The 21,926-nt window shown below is 46.0% G+C and overlaps 1 protein-coding gene across 6 annotated transcripts in view; it reads right to left on the bottom strand.

Moving 5' to 3' along the window:
- Positions 1-865: 865 nt before the first annotated feature.
- The window catches only part of LOC8029785 (anillin), a 33,138-nt gene continuing 12,077 nt past the window's right edge, over positions 866-21,926 (bottom strand). For 2 of the 6 annotated variants that reach the window (XM_029971471.4, XM_029971463.4), the window contains exons 8-20: positions 20,303-20,476; positions 18,892-19,143; positions 15,142-15,390; positions 12,094-12,229; positions 10,662-10,817; positions 8,201-8,376; positions 6,417-6,467; positions 6,290-6,353; positions 5,595-5,707; positions 4,789-4,875; positions 3,839-3,946; positions 1,961-2,133; positions 866-1,393 (exon numbers count right to left, since the gene is read on the bottom strand). In XM_029971471.4, coding sequence (XP_029827331.3) covers positions 1,264-1,393; positions 1,961-2,133; positions 3,839-3,946; positions 4,789-4,875; positions 5,595-5,707; positions 6,290-6,353; positions 6,417-6,467; positions 8,201-8,376; positions 10,662-10,817; positions 12,094-12,229; positions 15,142-15,390; positions 18,892-19,143; positions 20,303-20,476 — 1,869 coding nt within the window. In that variant the 3' untranslated portion in view covers positions 866-1,263. Of the gene's footprint in view, positions 1,394-1,960; positions 2,134-3,838; positions 3,947-4,788; positions 4,876-5,594; positions 5,708-6,289; positions 6,468-8,200; positions 8,377-10,661; positions 10,818-12,093; positions 12,230-15,141; positions 15,391-18,891; positions 19,144-20,302; positions 20,477-21,926 lie in introns of all 6 variants that reach the window. The other 4 variants (XM_042294116.1, XM_042294117.1, XM_040502479.2 and 1 more) reach the window with 2 other exon arrangements.

Below are 21,926 nucleotides of genomic sequence, written 5' to 3'. Positions count from 1 at the left end.
GGACCCTCTTTTGTGCCTCCCAGATTTGCACAGGCGTCGCTATTGTCCTCCCAGAAAATTATAGAAGATGAAACCGTCACTCAAAATTCTTACAAAAGCAGCTTCCCTGTCCCCCTCTTACATGGTCAAAAGTATGCAATGTGACGTCTGTGCAACCCATGTATGCGTTTCTATGGGAGGAAACTCCCGTCATTTCAGTCTTTGCTTTATTCGAACAAACTTTCGGTTCCCCTAGAGTTTGAATTAACGAGATTCGAGTGTACAAGCTCTCTCCTGAGAATTTGCAAGCGGACTGCTTTTAGAGTTTCTTTTCCTGCGGCTGCCTTGTTGACTGCACACGACGAGTCAGGGACAAGCGCCCAGCCTCGAAACGATGGTTGTGCTTTACACAAGTCGGGAAATGCATGTTGACACACACTTGAAGTGGTCTAGGCAGCGGCAAAATTACAACTCCATTTTCCACACCTCAGGCAAGAGGAAACTAAGTGCCAGGAAACCGGAACAAGGAGAACTCTGGCTCCCATATTCTACAGCAAACGTTCCAAGGTCACACGTGTGGAGCATGGAGAGCAGCATAAACCGCAATGATACTGAGAGTATTTTTTATTTTGACATTTTAATTTTTGCTAATTTTTCAACAGATTTTTTTTTTCTGCTGATCTGGAAAATGTCCTTGTTATGTTTGTAAACCCAGCATCAATTTTTTTTTTGTTAAAACTTTGCTAAAATCTGCATTGGTCTGTTGTGTCTTATAATTTTGCCATTTCCAGCATCAATACAGGTCGAGAAACGTGTGCTGTTTATTAGTTCTATCTTTCTTGTAAATACTACAAACGAATGTTGCAGAAAGTGAGAGGAAACCCCATGCCTGTATACAGCAGAAGCTTTATTCCTAGGGTCCAGCAGAAAAATGCGGGAGATGCAGCCAAACCTGACTTGCACGTCTATACAAAATAGTAAAAGCACTATTTATAAAAAGATTATTCTAAATTATATGTATAGAAATCTCTATTGCAAAATAAAATTACATAAAACCTGTATACACACATGTAGACAAGAAAAATCTTCCGAAAAATAAGAATGCATAAAATCTGCATACACACACTTGTAGACACTCCACAAACCAAAAAGGGGGTGCATTGGGAAGGAAAAAAAATGTTGGAAAACTTCATCGTGCAAGGACCTTCGTTGAAGACCACCTCACAAACATTTTTTTGTATACAATTGAGGTCGGTAAGATCGGACAACTGGGAAAATGTTGCATCAGAGGAGCTGCCCAATGTCCATGGCCTTGTAGGCCTTTGGGTTCCACCTGCGGATGCAGGTGAGCGCAGCGCTGAACTTGGCACACCACTCTTGCAGCTCCTCCTTGCTGTCGGCCGAGAACAGGTGCCTGGGTACGGACGACAACGGGAGAGACGTCAGAAGACAGCACAGAAGGACTATACACGATGGGCTTCAGTTTATTTCAATGCTGAATGCCACATAACGAGAGCAATACAACGCCGAATGGATCTACCAAAATTTTGCTTCAGGCTTTTCACCACTTCTGAAATGTCTGCACTCACGTGACGGAACCATTAACTAAACGTCTTGCACATTACGATTTTGCAAGGTTGTAATCTTACACTGATGCCGAGCACGGAGTTACCGTAACAGTCGTCGTAAGCGTTGCATGGGCCAAAACCAGCGACAGAATGAACAATCCCTAAATCATTTGAAGAATCAAAAAAGCAGCATGTGGTACCACAACTTGTCTCAACAAAAAATATGTTTGCTCTCCAGCAGAACAAGCTAAGCTTCGGCTAACCGACAAGACGGCGGTTGCCCGAAGCACAAAGATATGAGAAAGGTGAAAACGTCCCACGTGTCCTCGAACAAAACAAGCCGAATGTCAAAATGTGCGTAATTATCCTAGGACACGCCGTACAGCTTCGTTTTGATTGGACGGCACACTCACTTGGTGGTGGCAAGAGTGGAGTGCCTCGTGGTGGTGAGGCTGTCACCCTTGCAGACCTCCAGGGCTTGCACCACCACCAGCTTGAAGGTGTGTGGGCGAGCGCACTCCACGATGGAGAGTCGTTCCGGAGCGGCACTGATGCACTGCCGCAGGTCGATGGAGTCCAAGGGTGCCTGCGCACCAAGGAGGATAGAAGGGTAGCAGAGGGCATGACGCCAGCCGCGTAGCCTCCACAAGCCATGCTCCCTTGACGCCTCGCCTCTTTCTCATTTTTCTCCTTACTCTCCTCACTTATCAGGCCGACGAGACCACATCACGTGACCGTAGCTAGCCTTCGTCTAGCTTTCGATCTGATAAAGCCTACCGGACGGAGCGCGCGCAAGCCTGCAAGGAGTCCTTCTACAATCAACCATCCATCTCGCACGTGAAATGTCACGCGCACCAATTGCCAGAGACATCTACGTTCACGTTGGCCACAAAATCGTTTGAACTTTTTATGACTAGGCTTCACCAATATTGCAACGTGCCCCCTCCTAGTACTTCTAATCTCCTTGCTGTACACAGCCACAGCTACTCGCTTCCACCTCCTACACTGTAAATTCTGCTGGATGTACACTCAACAATCAGACGAGTGTTATCTAGCAAGCTGCATAAAAAAACTTGCTCGGGTTGCCTCTGAATGTGGTCGTCGAGGTTATTTGGTTGGACACTTGAGAAGTGGGAAGTAGGCAATAAATGTAAATATAATATTATATTAAAATATTAGACCAGTGATTTTGTGCAGTACAGTAAACTTTCGTTAGTTCGACCTCGGTTAATTCGATCGTATTCAAAAGTCCCAGCGAGGGCCCATACATTTCTATGGGAGAAAAAGTTTGATAGTTCGAACTCGGGAAGACTCCGCATCGGGTAATTCGTCCCGGATGAATGTGCGCAGGCTCACATTGCTCAGCACCACGGCAGGAAAACCATCAACGTATGGTGCGTGTCGACTTCGCAGGTTCAGTCAAAAGCGAGGTTTTCTTCCCTTTGCTGCAAAGCCTAACGTGGGCAAATATGCGCCTGCTCCTCTACGCCGTTGAGATGGACCGTAGCAAACGACACGAGCCAGCACAACCAATCTGGCGTGGAGTAACGCGGAGAACATAGCACGTGGTCGGGCGCGCACGAGCCAGCGCACGCTCTTGAAGCGTTGTTTCTGTAGCAGCATCGTGTGCGCTCCGTAAGCTCTCTTTTCCTGTTTTCTTTTTTGTTAACTTTTTTTTTTTATTTGTCGCCGATGGTTTGGCTGTTTGGCACGTAAGTCGGTTCGAAGCTTTCTCAGCGAGCGCTCTCAAAGCGCCTCTCTGTCGCATCTTGTGCGGTCCATCTGCACGTCTAAAAACGCAAACTCTCTCTTTTTTTTTTTTGCTAATTTTTTTTTTTTTTTGTCGCCTGCTCGTAAAACTTACTTTTTTTGTTTCTCTTTTTTTTTTCGTGCTTGATTTTTGGGGACGTGATGTTTAGTTACGCTGCTCTCCGAAGACTGCTTTCGGAGGTTTTAAGCGCAGACGGCAGCAGACTATCCGCGAGTACTTTGGCCAATAAAAGGAAGTTTAATTTTAACAGTTTTTCTGTCCTTTTTTTAATTCGATCATTCGGATAATTCGACCAAACTTCAAGGTCCCGTCGAGGTCGAATTAACGAAAGTTTACTGTATAACGCCTAGAAGAGTCTAGAACAAAGATGATAGTACCCTGAAAGGTTCCGATGTATGTAGCCTCGCTCAACGAACACCAATTCAAAAGTGGGCTAGGACACGAGGCTTGCTACATTGCTGGACATCGAGTCCATATTCTGTGCCAGGTCTAAAAAGGCTACAAATAAAAGCAGGCCCACCTTTGTAGTCTCCTCGTCGGGGTACCTCCAGCAGAGAATGTGGCTTCCTTTCAAGACGCACCAGAGCCTCGTCCATGCCCCATAACCTCCAACTTCCTCAAACAGGGTCTGTTTAGAGGAGACCAAGGATAGAGAACATTAATTCCTATAGCTTTAATATATCTAGTATGCATATTTGCACGCCACATCACTATGTGTCTCTACTGCAGGCAGTACTGTTTAGCCATGTCAGTGGGCATCCCAATCAAGAAAGAGCAAAATATGTTAGTGCACCAAATCAGGCATAATAAAACATCTTAAAGGACACATGCAAAGGACACAGTCCATCTAAGCTGTTTAGAAAAATGTTTTTTTCCTTTGCATGTGTCCTTTAAAACCCAGGACTCCGGTAAAATGTTAAAAAAGGACACAGTTAAAAAGAAAAAAGTCCAAATCGTGTTGATGCTGTTTTTAGTTTTCTTGTCCTGTACTTTTTTTTAGAGCTTCATGTTTCAAGAAAAGTAAAAAACCACCCAAATAAAAAAATTGTTGCAGGTTTGTTCAATTGATTGAATGCGATGAAATGCAGTAGCTTTGGAGGAACACAGTGAAAACAATTAGGAAAGGAAATGGTACGGTGATGAAATGGCAATATGCTGTAGACATATCGAGGACGACGTCCTAGAGGAAGACATCTAAGAAGACGTCTGGAACAACCTCAATGAAGTTGTCAAAGACGTCGGGACACGTCAGCTTCAGCTACCGGCGCTTTCACAATCGGCGCTCACATGACTGGAGCTTACGCTTCAGCTACCATTGCTTCAGCCACGGGCATTACGTGACCTTGAGCGTGGTTGGCGTTCAACCACGAGCACTTCCGCCATGGGTGTTACATGACCTTGTGCGTGGTCGGGCCTATAAAGAAAAAAATGCGCGACACGCCAGCGTCGACAAGACGAAGGAACACTGACCAGAAATCCATGATGCTCAACATTGTGCTCCGCATGGAGTTGAATCTTCACCGCCACTTTGTCTTCCAGGTGGAAGGAGTTTGGCACCTGCATGAACCAAGGACTCCCAGATGACGTCCCACGACGGCGACAAGATACAAAGCGAAAGCAGCTCCGCTGAAGCAACACCTCAAAGGTAAAAGGGCCATGATGCTAGACATCTTTGTGAAGTAAATAAAGATTTGATCTGATTTCCCTTGCCACCATTCGAGGCCAGCACATGGCAGACCGGACTTGAGTGTTGTGTCGGCGTTTGGCTGTGACTACCCAGCGCAAGATATTATATATACAGATGAAGACGTGCAGCATGGCGACCGCCGAGACGCAATTAACTTCGAAGTCTTATAGGCGTGCGCTGACAGCGTTTCTTCAGTCCAGATGGTGTAACTAAGAAAAAAAATCTGACAAAACCACATTAAGAACTCTCGTTCCCATGGCAACCGAGCACGCGCTCTTCCTGCTCGGAGTGCCTGCTCCGACCTTTACTAACGCTGGCTTAAACATTGTGTCAGATATTTCCGCTTCAACGCCTTCATAAAATTTATTGCCGCCATTGGATCAATGACGAAGCAGTGTCTAAGCAACACGTGTAGCGCATACCAAGGAGCCATCTGGTGGCGTCATTTGCAACCAAGGTGAAGAGGAGATTTTATATGACAGCTGCGACGCACGCGGTGTCCACACCTATATAGATCTTTCACCATGGCTGCGACTCTTGTTATGTAGGAGGTGCTGGCTGGAGCCTCGAAGGGCTTGGCGACAAATACCTTAGAGAGTGCGAAGACTTTCTGGCCGCACGTCAGAGAGTTGAGGACGAATGACCCCAGCTTCTGGAAGCTGGACGTGCGGACAGCGTCGGGCCCACCGGGACTAGAGACGACTGGAAGTAGGGATGAAAATATCCAGTAAGAAAAGAAAATCTTATTTTGGCACATTCAAACAATTTGATCAGACTACACGAGAAGAGGATCAATTAACATTTCTGATTCTGTAGCGACAGAGAGAAATAGGATAGGTTTGATCGACGCCTCAGTGACAGCATAAAATTTATATGTCATAAAACCATGAAACAATTTTCCAAAGAGCAAGGCCACAAATGCTGTATGGTTTTTGCTGACAGAGTCTTGATTGCCGATAATCAAGTACTAGCTATTTTTACATTTCATATAGAACATTAGACTACTTGAACTAAAGAGATAAAAGTGCACAACATAAAATGGGAAAAGGTCACTGGAGGAACCATAAATCCTTTCATATTAATGATCACCACCACTGTCAGTCCTTCAAAAGCTGTCGAGGTATTACAAGTGCACTTTACAAAGTCAGTTTTTACTATAGTGAGAATCTACCGTACTGATGCTAGATCCAAAAATGAGTCGGCAAAAAAATCCTAATTGTATCATTATGTTGGCCATTTAAAGAAAGAAAAGCAGAAGGGATTGTATGGTTTGTGCACACTCACCAGGAGATAGGAAGACACTGTCGGTTTTTTTTCCCTTAGAAGACAGCTTGATCCTCAGACTTTCCTGAAACCATACAAAGAAGTATGTTTGGGCAGCTTTTGCTGGCCCTTGCGAGCAAGAACTCACCTTCTTGATGTGGTACTTCTTATCGTGAGGGATGACTCCCTTCGTTGTTTTCTGTAAAGACAAAAAAAGGAACTTGCATGACAAAACAGAAACATAACAAAGTACTAATAGAAGTTTAGATTAGCAGCTCTTAAATGACACTTTGCAGGTCCTTTGATGTCTTTTAAAGGAGTTTGTAAGGTTGGTAATGGAAGGATGCGAGGAATTCTAGATGTCGTCCATCGTGCCACACAGCACCACGAAAATGCACCGCCTCGTGAAAAGATGTGGAAAGCTATAAGCATATTCAGCAATCCCACAAGCCATTTCACTAGCCTCAACTGAGTAACAGCAGTGCAAATGTTGAGTGACAGATCAGACCAAAAACTAATGGTTGTACCATCATGACCGTTTATACCGAAATTGTTTATAACGAAATAGAGGCTATAGCAAAGCAATCACAGTTTCCCATTCCCGTTTGCACATTTTCAATGTGTTTGTGTTTGGTTTTAGCTAAGGAAATCAAGCGGCTCCCACAGATATAGAAGACAAATTTTCTGATGATCAAAAAAAATCAAATTTTGAAAGTTTATTGAGTTGTAGACCGCTGCACTTCGTTGCCACGACCGAGCAGCCACCCCAAACGAGCCACAGACGTGCTACAAAGGCTGCAAGCGGCAGCCTTTGCATCGTCGTCTGCTCCCTGCTCCTTACCTGGGAAGCGGCTTTTCCGGATCGCACCTGGAGAAGCCGTCTTAACGTGCCGATAGGGGCGATCAGAGCGTTAGCTACAATGTACCCACAACATACCTACGGAGACAATGGAAAGAACTTAGATTTGGGAGAGGAAGAAATTTGATGGCAGATGCCTCTTGGGCAGACGAGCTCAAATGCGCCTGCATTTGATTGTCTCGTGGTCAGCAGCTCGTTTTGCAAACGCTGCCCACAAACTATGTGACTCCGATTGAGCAGTTTCCCCCCCCCCCCCCCCCTTTTTAAATCTAGGCTCTCTACACAGACGAAACGCAAACTTGAGTGTGAACTCTGTGCTGTGCGGGCTTTGTTTGCTTCGTGTTACGTGTCGGCTTTGCAGGTCAATGTGGTCGCTCTCTGCGTGAAAGTCTAGCATTGCACAAGCACCGATTTGGCGACTCAACGGTGCCGGGACTCAACAATGTCGAGTGTTGGCACCACCGGCACCTTGACGGGGCAAACGAAGGCAATCTCCTTGAAACAAAAGCAGGCCGCCATCCTCGATGAAGTGCGTATGGATGAAAAAAGAATGCCGTCCACCACCACGTCCTCCGCGGCGGCCGTCGCAGCTATTGATAGTTCTCTGGACGGGGTTTGTACGTAGCTCGCAGGAGTTTCTTTCGATCGGAGCTTCTTGCAGTAGGCGAGAAGAGACTCTGATCTAGCAGAGAGCACGTGCAGGGAAGCCTTGGCAGCCTTTTGCAGGCACTATAAACATGTGCCCGTGACAACCAGTGCTGCCTTTTTTTTTTTTTCGTGTTACTTTGTTGAAGTCCAGATTTAACGAACAAGCGGATATAGCGAAGTGATTTCAGATTCCCGTTGACTTAATTATAACCAGTCTCGACAACCTCCACAGAGTAAATTAACAATTGAAGCGATTAATCAAGAACAAATGCAGGGGTTTCTCACACACCTTCCCTGCAGCACACCTATTTGTGCAAGGAAGAGCATTCCTTCCAGGGGCACGAGCAAAACGCAGTTTGAAACGCAGGTAGTGTTTTCTATGTTATGCTGTTACACATGGTAGCCATAGAAACAGATAGACTCACGAGGGCATAAACCTCGACGGAAACTTGGAAGTCCTCGTTCATGTTGGAGATGGTGACTGGCTCCCGAAACAGGAAAGACTGCTGCTTCTCAGTCAGGTCCTCGTTTGACAGCAGAGGAGAGGCATAGACCTTGGAGCGATACTGGGCCAGGAACATAAAGTAGATGATCTCATTGTCTGAAAAAGAAAACATTGTATGCGTAAGAGGACGCAGGGTCACAACACAACTATTCACCACATACATCAAATGACGGGCGGAATTTTGTTTTGGAGTTTCGACATATAAAGTTAAACAAAGTTGCAGCTCTCATTGATTGAAAAGCAAACATTTCCAGTGATGTGATCGGCCTAAGCCATTTTGGCGCACGTTTTGGAGCAACCAAAACAGTGTTTTGGAGCGGCAAATGTAGCCTTTGGAGCAACCAAAACCGCGTTTTGGAGCAGCAAAAGCGGCTTTTGGAGCAGCAAAGACAGTGTTTCGGAGCAGCAAAAGTGGGTTTTGGGGCAGATATTCTTAGGAAAATAAAAGTATTTGTTTTAAGCGCTGCACAAACGAAGGGCACTTTGTGTGGTGTTGTGTTCTGATGTGATGTGAGGGAACTCGGTGCTTCTGTTTTGACTGCTCAGACATCCTACAAGTGTAAAGTGCTGTAGGCATTGTTAAGCAATTTCGAAAAACCGCTTGCCACCGTTTTACTGGTTCCCGACGTGCCAGATTTTCGTCAAAAGTAAGCAAATGTAAAACAATGAATTGCAAGCGTCCCAGCTGGTGCCTCAGTCACGCAATCATATTTGCAAGCACGTGAGGCCAACTTCGGCAGGCTTGCTGTGTGGCATGCTTTGTCGCCCGAGCGCAGACAACGGCTGTCCGATCGAAACCGAAACCATGCCCCTCAGCTCTGTCGCTAACTTATCCCCAAAATTGTACACAAAATGTAACTTTCGAGCATGCGACAAAAGCCGTCCAGTGGTGCGTTCTTGCCAGGCCGGCAAACAAGGGACAAGCTAAACACACAAAAAATAAAGAACCTGAGTGCATCGATGCAAGATATTGCGAGCCAGCCTCAAAACGTTTTTGGAGCGAGACAAACAAGCACGCTGTGCGGGTTAAGCGTGCAGACATTTACCAACTTTGTTTCACGGCAGATTTTTCACGTACAGAGGTCCCTCTCGAAAAAAGGCCCACCGATAGGAATCTAGGTAATCAATACTTTGACAGAGCAGTCTTTGAATTAAAGATGGATTTTTGTAGGAACGTATGAATTAAACAAGAACAGGAATATCGATGAACATGCGGCAGTACTTAGCTTCATTTTAGAAAGTACCATGTCTGCAGTGATATGGGGACAACAACATTCGACGTCGCGCGACCACGGTGACTGAAAGGCAGTGACCGAATAGTTTTCCCATGGCCGTTGCTTCAGCTCACAAAGTAACTCCTGCCGCGCAAAAACGTGGTTTTGTTTCACAGCATGACGGCATGGCTGGTACCCGGCACGCTAGAGTCGGAGCGTCTGCACACGTCCGCGTCTATCTCCGAAAATATAAAAAAAAGAGACGAGACCCAAAAGACGAAAGCGCGGAACGCCGGGAAAACCATGCAAGACCAGATGGACAACTGATGCACGGTGCTTTGTGTCAGGCGGCCGCTTGTGCCACATAACACACGCCTGCTCAATTACAGTACTTAGTTTAGTTTCGATTTTGAAAGGCGACCTAAATTGGTCCTTTAGCGCAGGCTTGGCGCAGATTACCCATATTTTGGCGAAAAGTAGCAGGATCTAGCAGGGTTAGCCCCTTGGCGTAGTTTGGTGCAATTGACGCAGCAATCACATCACTGCATTTCGGCAAAATCTGCCTGGTTAGGTGAGTATTAAGAAAAGAAATTGGAAGTACTCTAACCAACTGGTTTAAATTTCCCGACGTTTCGCGGCCTGTTCGGTCCCTTGTTCACGAGCGACTTATTTGGCTGGGTGCTTCCCAGCCAAATAAGTCACCCGTGAACAAGCGACCGAGCACGCCGCGAAACGTCGAGAAATTTAAACCAGTTGGTTAGAGTAGTTACAGTTTCTTTTCTTAGCTCTCATTGGGTGTGTATGCTCACCTGCCTGAAGGAAGTACTTGTGTTCATATAAACATACAATGCAAGGAGGCCACAGAGTGGGGCAAAATCCCCTCCCCTCAACATGCCAATAACAGTTCTTGTCCTTCCTCAACTATTTATGGCTTCAATATTTGCATTCCTCAACATTCAATAAGAGTCACTTTTTTACGCATTCTTCTTAAGCGCAAGCTTCGATTATGTCTACACCAATTATTACAACCATTGTCTAGAAGCTGCCATTTGCAACGCACCTAGTAACCTTGAGCTAGAACTTGGATGGCCACACAGGGAGCAGTCCCAAAAAGTAACTGGTCACACTACATGGATCGGAACGGCAGAGGTCATTCGTGCCACTCACTTTTCTCGAGCTCCTTGGAAGCTGCCAGCATCTCCGGCTTGGCCGGAATCCATAGCTCGGAGAGGACGAGAGTGCCCCTGGGGGTGTTGCTTTCCAGGACGTCCCCGCTGGCCTTCAGCCTCTGCATCTCGTTGATGCAGGCCAGCCTCCTTTGGGCTGCAATGGACAATGCAAAGGAAACAAGAGGAAGGGCTCTCAACTCGGCTAGTAAACTAAACGACGAACATTTGCAAACAAGAGTGCTCCGAGCTTCTATTGTTACAAACATAAATGAAAATCTTTCCAGAGATAAAAAAAGAGATTTATATAAACTATAAGGAACACAACCAAAGCATGCAACAGCTCTAAAACTAATTTTAAAGGTGTTAACACCTCTACAGTGAAGATTCACACAATCGGCACCTGCACGTAGCAATTTAAACTTTTCGTCAAATGCGTATCTCACAAATTGGTTTTATCCTGTAAAATTGCAAAGCTTACCTCCTTTTCTGTAAAAAAAAAAAATAAGGCCAAAAAACTCGCCAGGGTCAACGACGGACGGCGACTCAGACGACCGAGCCGAGTGGAGGGACACGTTTGGCACATGTATTGATAGATGGCGTTGAAAGCAGCGGCAGAATAAGATCCTTACATTGGAAGATGCAGCCAACCAACAAAAAAAAAAAGCAGACAACACACTGATGAAACCCATTGGCAGCACGAATGCCGTCGTTATGCAACCACATTTTCTTTTTTTACTTGAAGTTTTGCTTTTATTTGCATTTATTTTTAAACCAAGGGTACATAACATAAAAGATTGCGTTAATTTTAATAGACCATGGGCGTCGCGAGCAGTCTCGATAAGGAGGTAGCACCATTTGTTAATACGAGTGCCAAACGTACCCCGCCACTCGACTCTGTCGTCTGAGTCGCCGTCCATTGTTGACCCTGGCAAAACCTTGGCAAGCTTTTAGCCCCATTTTTTACAAAAAGGGAGCCATGTATTGTATTTTACAGGATAAAACCAACCTGTGAAATACACCTTTGACGTTAAGTTTAGATTGCTACATGCAGGCACTGATTTTTACGGCCTAATTTAGATCGAGCCTGGTTATTTCAATCACCCGATACTTGCAGTCCTTGCAAGCTCCATATCGCTTTTAATTAGAGAAAACCTGGATAGAATATTGACAGTTCTTTGTTCCACTTATGCTACATCAGCATTTTCGTTACACAAACGACACAAGGGCCTGCACTATTGTGCGATAAGCTTATCCCAACTTCCCTTTAGTGTAGAGCAAAGTTTGTGGTAGGTCGGTGGAAACATCTGCTCAGGAATTGTGGATACCGATATGCATACCAAAGACAGACGTTGCCAAGCTGCTTTTATAAATCGACTTCACTGGAGACCTACCTATGCCCCAAAATAAGGTGCTGGAATGCGTAAACTCACTCGCTATGAGAAGCAACCTCTCGGCCTCCGTCTGCTCCGGGGAACCGACAAACTCCGCCGACGCCTGGCAGAGGTTCAAAGCCTGGCTGGCCTGGCTTATGATGGTCTGCTGAGCCTTCACTTCTTCCTGGAGAGCCTGTTGTTTACATTAATTCGCAACTTAAATCATTTAGCTTTTCAGTCGTGAAGAGCTTCTGGGCCTGCTTCTATAAGCAGCTGCCAGTACGACGTCACATCAAAGGGGCATTGACACCCCAAGGGTTGCATTTTTTTGTTGTCTAAGACGATGCAAGCTGCAATCATAAACATACAAAAAAAAACAAAAAAAAAACGAGGGAAAAAAATTTGGCATGTAAATGTTATTGTTGGCGCATTTCTCTCCCTCTTTTCACCTCCTCACTTTTTATTTGCGACGCAATCGATTATGATATTTAGAAGCTTTGTAAGAGACATTTTTATTATAATTAATAACGGCATTCGTAAAGTATGCTTTTTAACGCAATGGCACTTTTGAAATATTTAAAATTGGAGTCCTGAAATGTCGTCTCCCGACTTTTCATCCTCCCTTGGAAAACATGGCAGCGCTCAGTACATGCAGCACTGAGGATGATTGGGAGTCGGGGGGAACCAGACAAAGTTCTCTTTTCGATGCCCGACAACCTCTCGGACATCGAAAAGGAAATCGTTAAACGGTCAAAACAACTGTGTATGGTGTCTGTGCACCGTAGTTTCGGTTGCGACTCCACCGGGGCAGCCTTTCACACAGAACCGGTGCGACATGGCCCCTCACGAAAGTCCACTGCGCGACCACTTTGACCTCACACCGTTTCAAAGAATCTGAAATCGCTAAAAGGACCCTAAAAGAATTTCAAACACAAAAGTGAAGCGTCGTCTGCTCACAGCGATGGGCGGCATGCACGGAGAAGAGCGGTTGATCGCGGGACGCAGGAGAACACGACACCTCCGGTCAAGACAGTTTGGAGGCGGAAGTTACAGGACGACTCAATCTTTGGTTGTCACTGCACTGGTGCGGATCGCGCAAAAATTTCAAATTCGTCTTTTGGAAATTATTTTTTTGCTTCACAAATGCGGAGTACCCAAGCTTCGAATTCTGAAAGTAATGTCCAGACATCCATTTTCAATCGTTTCGGATAATAAAAAAAAAAAATTATTTTGACCTGACAGTGCTTTTTAAGTTACAAGATGAGCTCATATTGCAATGCGCGTCTCTGAGCAACCATGCTTGTGGACGAACGGTTATTGCGTTTGGCTCCCGCGCAAGTTGCAGAGGTTCGATGCCTCGAAGTGAACACACCCTTTTGTTAGTTCTGTAAATGTTACATTCTGGTGAATTCGAGAACCCTGTTGCTTGTTCAAGGACAATGTTCTACGCGCCGAACCTTCTACGCCAATTGTTCTAGAATTCCACGTGTGTACAAAAGGAGCTCTGCGTGACGAGTCGGAGTCAGTCTCGCCCAAGCACTCGATCCACCGCCATCGACGCTAGCGGTTTTTGTTTTGGGCACAAGTTTGCCCCATTAAACGTTTAATTTCTTCAGTCATTCGTCGCCACATCAATTGTCATTTGTGACATTTTGGTGGAGGTGCGGGGTACTGCATTCTATGCCAGTGAAACATATTTTTCGCAAGATCTGTGGGGCTCCTCTTTTTTAAGCTCCGGAAAGCTGATCCCCATCAACTCCCAAAACCCGAGCCAGCCGCCGCACCCAAGGACGGCCCCCTGAGTTTGGACTTCTATTCGAGAAGTCAAAGACAAATATGAGGACGATGTCCAAGCAGAACCCGGCCACCCCTTCCGTCATTCACCTGCCCGTCACTCCTCGTACGCCGACTCCCTTTACAGTGAGACCCACGAGGACGTTGAGAGCTGGAACCAACGCTACGAGCGTATGGCGCGCCACAACGAATGGACTGCGGAGCAGTATCTGCAGAACCTCTACTTTTCGCTGGAGGGTACTACGAGGCACTGGTTCGAGAACCACGAAGCTTTGATTACGTCGTGGGAAATCTGTGTGGCCCAGTTGTAGCAGACGTTCGCCACCCAACATCGACGCGAGAGGGCAGACGAACCTCAGCCCTTTGCGTGGGAGCCAAACATGATAACCATCCGGCCATGGGCGCGGTTGCTCGGAGACACGCGTGGCACTATGACCACGACGTAACGTCGTGCTTGTGCGACCATGACATCATGTGAAGCCATACGACGTAATTAGGCAACCCTAGTGAATCATGCGACACCCATAGTGGTCTTATGATCATGTAAATACAGCTCACGTGATCACGTAGCTAATGGTGATTACGGGACATCAGTGACCCCTCCCGAGTACATAGCAATTGTAAAGACACACATTCAATCACTTTAGTTAATGCAGGTGGAGAGCATAAAAGTACTGAGCAAGAGGTCTACAATTCAATTGCAAATCAAGAAAAAGTTTTTTTTCTTTTTTTTTTTTTTTTTTGCAAGACATTTGGCCAGAATGTCATGGTTTTCTAACAACCTTTTGTGACGCACTAGGCCAGGGTTGGCTAAACTGCAGCTTGCGAGCCGCGTTCGACTCTTTGCAGGTTCAAGCGTGCCACCATCTTGGAACATCAGAGGGAAAAAGTTATCAAATAAAAACCGCTTGCATAGTGGCAGCCTTCTGCCAGCACATCTATTACTGCGAGGCACTCTTCTCTACAATAAAGGCAGAAAAATCAAAACCTACACGCACCCTCACGTAAACCCCGAGCCAAGCTGCTCGGGACTGCAAGGACGTCATTCAAGCCGAACTTCAATGCGCTCATTTAGAAAATTGGGATACACAATAAAGAAACACAAGGAGCAATCGCTTTGTGAATAAAAGGTGCAGCCACCGAAATTAAATCAAGCAAAAGAACCGCAATGGCCCTTTTTGTGGCGGCTCTCCACTTTAAAATTGTTTCATTTTCATTGTTCTCCATGCAAGTTTGCCCGGTCACCCCCACTCTAGTCCCTCAAAAGCATTCCACTTAAATTTCACAGGCTTGCACGGACAAGAAACCTACCCTGATCCTGTCCCCGAGCGACATGAGCGCCTCTGGGCCGGGCATTGGAGCGTCGCTGGTGGAGGGCTTAGGGCTGAAGCCCCAGCCGGTGCTGGTCCGCTTGGGCGTGGCGCACTGCTCCATCCGTCGGCGGAAGAGGCTGATGGTGCGATGCAGCTCACGTTTGGGCGTCACGTCGCTCTTGGCAGAATCGTCCTGGGGGCTTGGCTTCTTGCCGGCGTCGGTCAGGGGAAACCGGCTCTCGGATTTCTAGACGGAGGAAGACGACAAACGGCATGTTTAGAAGCAACTTCGGTGCTCCGTAATCTAGAGGGCACTTTTCGATCCAGCATACCGTACAAATCCTAACAGAGTCTTGTACGGGTCCTGTCCAAAGTGCTCAAGGAAGAGGTTCAACATAAAACATTTCTCTGCTGCAGTTTTGTCGTTGATCAGAAGTTAAATGCAGCAGACGTCTCAGCAATCAGATACTATGGTCCCCGACAGGACAAGAACAACAGGGAGGAGTTTCATGTTCCGCCTCGAGTGGCACATTTGCCGTGCACCCAAAGCACAGCGAAAGGCAACTGGCGCAGGCTGGAGGTCACGCATTCAAAAAAGAAGCCTCGCCGTTCTCACCTCCCAAGTGACTACAGTAAACCACTCACTATAGCAAATATTGATATGGTAATCGTTATATCAATATTGCATGCACTCGTATATACACAAGTGTGGCGGCTCTCATCAGTGTGTGTACAGAAAGAAAAGACGACGACATGTGGCTCTTGCATACTTCTAGGACCTTCAATTCGAAGGTCAGACAGAGGTTCGGCGTGGTTGCAAATGTAAATAAATGCAAATTGCTACGCAGGCAAACATAGTTATGAAAATAAACGCTACTTGCACGGGCCCTTGACAGGCGGCGTTGGCGGCGCAAGGGGCGTAGCGTAGATAGGTAGCAATTACTTGATGGCGTAACAGGCGACTCCTCTCTCGGCTACCTTTTATAGACCGGTGCACTAGGAAGAGGAAAAAAATGCCGTCCCCCTCTCACCCCGCACATCGTCTGCTCCGCCGAGTGGGCTGTACCTAACAGCCAGCTGGCGATCAAACTCGGTTTAAAACCACATAATTTTAGAAATTTCAAGCGCAGATGCGCGGATTTTGATATGCAAGTTATTGTGTAATGCTATGCTCGGTAAAAAAGACTAACCGGGTCCAATCGCCCTGTTACCTGCAAACAAATAAAAAGATATGAAAAACTGTCAGACTGGCCGGTCTCTCCGGCAAAAAGTGAATCCGGTCGCTGTACCTTTTTTACTATACGAAGTTCATACTGGTGTAGGCCTTTAGCGACAATGAGTGGAAGTCTGGAATAATAAATAAAAACATGCTCTCCCGATGCAATAAGCGCAGTGGTTGAGGGTAGTACTGCCGGCCGACTCCACTGCTATTGAAGAAATGAAACAAAGATACCCTAGTTGATTGTTTACTGGAATAAAACGACAGAGCGCTATACACGTTCGCAAGTTTAGTCTCAGGGCGCCACCATCTTGCCCAGTGGGGTGCGCTTGGGCGCGGCCATAATTCGACTATGACGTCTCAGCAAGGCTTCGTAATCTGATTAGGAAGCGTCCAAGCGCACCCCAGCCAGCAACATGGCAGCGCCCTGAAGCCGGACTTGCAAACGTGTATAGGCTGATTTTGGAGTAGCCATAAATATTCTAAGAACGAGAACCACTTCATAACCGGCAGCCACGAGCAAGAGTTCGATGTTCAGTACAGCCTGCCGGTACAACCCAAAGGTGAAGGACGGCAACCACCCGGTTTGTCGTCTGCTAGCGAAATTGGGCGCGTGCCCTCTCTCGCTTTACCCCGCCAAACTCCTCAGATGTGTGGGGAGGGCGCTGTGGTCGAACAAAATGGCGCCGCCCTAAGAGCACTAAATGGAATATCTATATTCAAGCTGTGACTCGTGGGGAAGAGCACTTTTGGGTCGGGAGAGCCTTTACAGTCAAACCAGACTATATCAAACCCTTTTACATCAAATTATCCCTTATATCAAACAATTTTTGTGCACAGTAATGTTGGTGATAATATATAGCAAAAACTATAGTTACATCGAACGAAAATAGCAGCCGCTACTGACATAATTAACTGCCAAGAGCTCCGTTTTGCTCTGCAAGCTGGCTTTCCCCCAACGCGAACGGCCGAACTGGGGGAAAGCCAGCTTGCAAAACACGGTGGTTTTTTTTTCCAGGCGACCGCGTCAACCGCTTTGAAAAAAAAAAAATTAAATCTCTTTTGCGCAGAGAACGAGGAGAGGGTGCTCTTTGCTCCCTCTCCCTGCTCCATCTGCAAAAGAGAATATTATTTTTTATTCCGGGCGGTTCACACGGCCGCCTGAAAGAGCCAAGCTGGCTTTCCCCCAACGCAGCAGCCTGCCTTAGGGGAAAGCCAACATGCAGAGCAAAACGACGCTCTGCAGGAGAAAGTGCTCCTGCTCAGACGTGCTCCCTGCTCTCGGCATAGTTCGGCGCTAATGCGCAAATATAGAAGGCAGCAACCTCAGCACTTTAGAGTCCGTCGATACCTCAACAAAAATATTGTTATCAAGGATGCAATGAAGAAAAAGCAGCAGAAGATGCAAGACTATTTCATTGTGTAATATGTCAGCAGAAAGTAGATTTTTGAATCAAATTCATTAAAACTTTTATATTGAATTGTCTGCTATATCGAACTGGTAGACTTTTTTTTGCGAGTTCAATATAAACGGGTTTGGCTGTATAAGGAGACACAAGTTACTCGGACAACGGCCGGCTAGCAAGCCAGCTCTCGAGAGGAAAGCCGAGGCACAACCTGCCGGACGATCCGATCGAGAGCGGGCGTAGCTATGCGGGTCCTCTGTAGGAACTAGCCACCGCGACTGGATGTCCGTGCAGTACAGTCTTGAGAGCCGTTGTCAACTGTTTGCTTTGCATGGACAGTTCCAATCTCGGGTAACTTTACCGAGGCACAACCCGCCAGGCTTGGCTGCCTCCCCAATCGGGCACCAACCATACAAGTTACGATCGTAATATGTTCCATAAATATAAGAACAGCGCACGATGCTCATGTAACAGTCACCATTTTCTTAAAATTTTGCACCCAATTTTTTGGTGCAATGCTTACACAAATTCGAAGAGCGTCGCCTGCATATTAATATGAAAGGATTAACTGTCCCATGGAGCGAAGCCGGCGTCTGTGACCATGAAAAATGGCACCTAAACTCTGTCTGCAGCAGCAAAAAACGGCAGTTAAATTCCCATTGGCTGAGCGAAACCACACCCAGAGTCCCATTGGCCAAAAGTGCAGCAACGGAGATGCTTTGTTACGGAAGCTGTGGATGCGGCGGGATTGCCGCACCTGCACAGTAGGGGAGCGTGATATCACCGCCAGAGTGCAGTGCCGTGCCAAGCTTCGCACCCTCCCCCGCTGCCTCACCGCAGCAGTCACCAGCGATCCAGGGCAGCCTGTGCAGCGCACTGCCGCACTCCCTGCCGGAACTGCGGCCACTTCTGGTGGCGTCCAATTGGACATCAATGTGTTCGCATTCACAAATCATAAGTGCTTAGGTGTCCTCAAAATTTTTTGCCCATGGCAACGGCTGCACTTTGGTGCGTCCTCCGAGACTACAGACCGGTTGCTCAGTGTTAATCCTTATCACGATGCAAGCTCCAGGAACATGACCAGCACGTCTATGCAAGGTGCAAAGTACATCACAGAACTCACGGCAGGAGAAGAGGTGCACGAGTTCAGGGACACAAGGTCTGCCTGGGAGCTGCCATCGCTGTACTCGTCGAGAATGTCGTCCATCTCGTCGAATATGGCCGTCTCTTCGGGACTCATGAGGTCGGTCTCGTCGAGCAGCTCCTCTGAGAACATCTGCTGCCTGGCCGCCACCAAATCCCTCGGAATCTCTTGCAATGTGCTAGGAGCCTGGTTATCCTCAGGCACAGCTCGATCGGTCTCCAGTCTTTTAATCTAGGGATTGAGACAAATCAGGAAACATTTCTTGGTAAACTGGAGGGAAACGTGCTTACATGCAAAGCCTCAGTCCCTTTATTGTCAGTTATGTTTCAAGTCAATAACTTAGAGACCCAATCTATGAATGCTTATTAAAAAGATGTCACGACAAAGTTTACAGGTGGCATCGAATCAAGATTACTTGCTCACCCACAGCATAACCAGGGCAACAGCAAATAGTATCCGATGTTGCCATGAAAGTGTTGTCGGTGAGCAAGTACAGTGAAACCCGTTTAGAACGAACTCACGTACAGTGAATTATTGTCAATATCGAACTCACGAAAAATTTAAATAAAAATTAATGTAAAAAGTACTTCTCATAACGAACAACACATTGGCTATATCGAACTCTTCCCACCGGGAAGGCTCCCAAGAACGCGCAAACAATCGTCGTCTAGCCTGTCCCCCCCCCACCCCTTCCCCTTCCCCCCCCCCAGAAAAAGGAAGGAAAGAAAATGTCAAAAGCTCAAGCCCCGAACAAAATGGAGTGAAGTGAAGCAGTTCAGAAATAAAGAAAGCTAAAAAAAAAAAAAAAAAACGCTCTGCACGTACGCACAGAAAAAAAAAATTTCAGCCCAAAGCGGTTGCCCACAAAGAGAACCAATTGGAAAAAGAAAATAAGAAAAAAAAAAAAAAAAAAAAAACTGCACGCCTGCAAAAAAAAAAAGAAAGGAAATTCAGCACGTTGTTACAAGGCAGAAGCGAAGAGATGAGGAAAAAAGAGAAGCTCTCGCCTTCCAACGAGCGCATCGTGGAAGTTCGTTGGAAATGGTTTTTGCTATATCGAACTACTTGCTATATCAAACTTATCGTAGCGTTTCCTGCTGTTTGTTATAAACGGGTTTGAGTGTGATGCAGTGCCGATTTTGCGTAATCTCAGTGCCGAGATGCAGCTGTGAACCGGCCTTGATATTCATAATAGTATTGGATACTAATTTAAATAACAGCAGGTTCGAGCGCTGGGGCGACACTGAACAGGCACTTTTGAGAACAAGAAAGCAGGACGAAATGATAGAAGTTACGTCCCATCGGCTTAGTTTCAGATCTGCTAGAAAGCATTGTCGAGAAATACTATAGATTCATTCTTTTTTTGACTGAGGTTCCGCATCAGACTTACTTCGGCCACGTGAAGGTTGACTTTCTCTTGAATGAGGGGAGACATGGGGGCAGGTTCGCCATTGCAATGCTCGACAAAGAGAGCCTTTGAAATAGAAGAGGTCCTGCCGGTTTTTGTCGACTGCACGCTATCTTTGCCTTGTAGGACACAGCCTTTCAGGTCTGCCTGCACAAACTTCAAAGGAATCTCCGTGTCAGACAAACTTTATTCAGGCTACTAAGAGAGCATTTGCTTACAAAAACTTGCAGATTAAAAGCGAGTCTTTTTTACGCTCGATTCGAAAACAAATTTGCTTGTACGAGGTTGTCGAACACCCTGCTCCAAAGCTACATAGTAGTAGTCTCTAATGAATATAATCTTGTTAGGCTTGTAGCCAGGTTTCCTCAACCACTCCTTTCCTCTACTCTAAGTAAATTGTTCTTTGAGCGAAGAATTATTTTAAGACCCGAGCCATCCACTGACGCACGGCTATATGTAAAACCATGCATATCTGCGGATCATCCACGGACATCTGCAGTCAACTGGTGGATATGGATCAAAATGATTCAGATGTTATGGATTGCGGATCGGATGCCAGGGGTTGCGGATATACGTGGGTTCGGATCTACATTTGTGCCAAAGCGGCCAATAAATCTGTGCGACCACAGAGTGGATTAGTGAGTGGTACTATTATGTGCAACATTAATGTTTTGTGGGAGCAAATCATTCTCTTAGAAAAAAAAAGGTGCCAATCGGGGAGAAAATTATTTTGTGTGCCAATAGACTTGATTCTAACCAATGATCGCCTAAGAGTCTTATCTTGCCAAAAGGTGTTGCCATTAGTGAATAATGTGACATTTTCCCAGTGATGAGTACATATGTATGAGTATTTCGCCACCGTGAGTGACAGTTTCCCACTTTTTCATCATTTGACCTAAATAAAACAACGCTATAATATTAATCGGTCCCTTATTCATTTTCATGTGTTAGAAAGTATGTGTCCGTCTCTAAAATAAATGTTAAAAGCAAAAAAAACAAAAAAAAAGCATTCCTTTCTTTTGAGCGCACCCGCTGGACATTGTCGCAGGCTCTCAGGACAATCTTATAACTGTGATCATCTTTCCAGCAATGCAAAGTGTCTCTGTAAGGCCGATTACTTATATTATGAATACGATAAAGCAGAATACGATAAAATCACCTTATCCGTCTTCCGACTCGAAGAGATCTTTATGTAAAGATAAGCAAACTGCGTATGAGGTACTGTCCAGATGCTTTTTTTTTCCTCTCATTCATGCTTGATATTATAATAACACGAATGTGCAGATTATAGATCGGATGCAGTTACAAATTTTGCGGATGCGGATCGGATGCAGACACGATAATTTAAAAATATTGCGGATGCGGATACAAAGTCTGCGCATGCGGATGATGAAACTAATCAGCGTAGGGCTCTACTCTATGCCCTAGTATGTGCACAAATGTTTACAAGGCATTGCTTCTGCGATGTTTTACTGCATCAGTGCCAAGGCCAGAAGTTCTTCTGCCATTGATCAAGTTGAGAAAACTGCTGTGAACAACCGAAGGAAGTCGGATGAAGTATAGTTATTTGGAAAGTACCGATACTACTGTTACTGGACAATTGCAC

Source organism: Ixodes scapularis, unplaced genomic scaffold (assembly GCF_016920785.2).
Source record: "Ixodes scapularis isolate PalLabHiFi unplaced genomic scaffold, ASM1692078v2 PGA_scaffold5__190_contigs__length_132052651, whole genome shotgun sequence".
Classification (NCBI taxonomy): Eukaryota; Metazoa; Arthropoda; class Arachnida; order Ixodida; family Ixodidae; genus Ixodes; species Ixodes scapularis.
The sequence above is the reverse complement of the archived record's forward strand: the minus strand, read 5'-3'. Positions and strand labels throughout refer to the sequence as shown.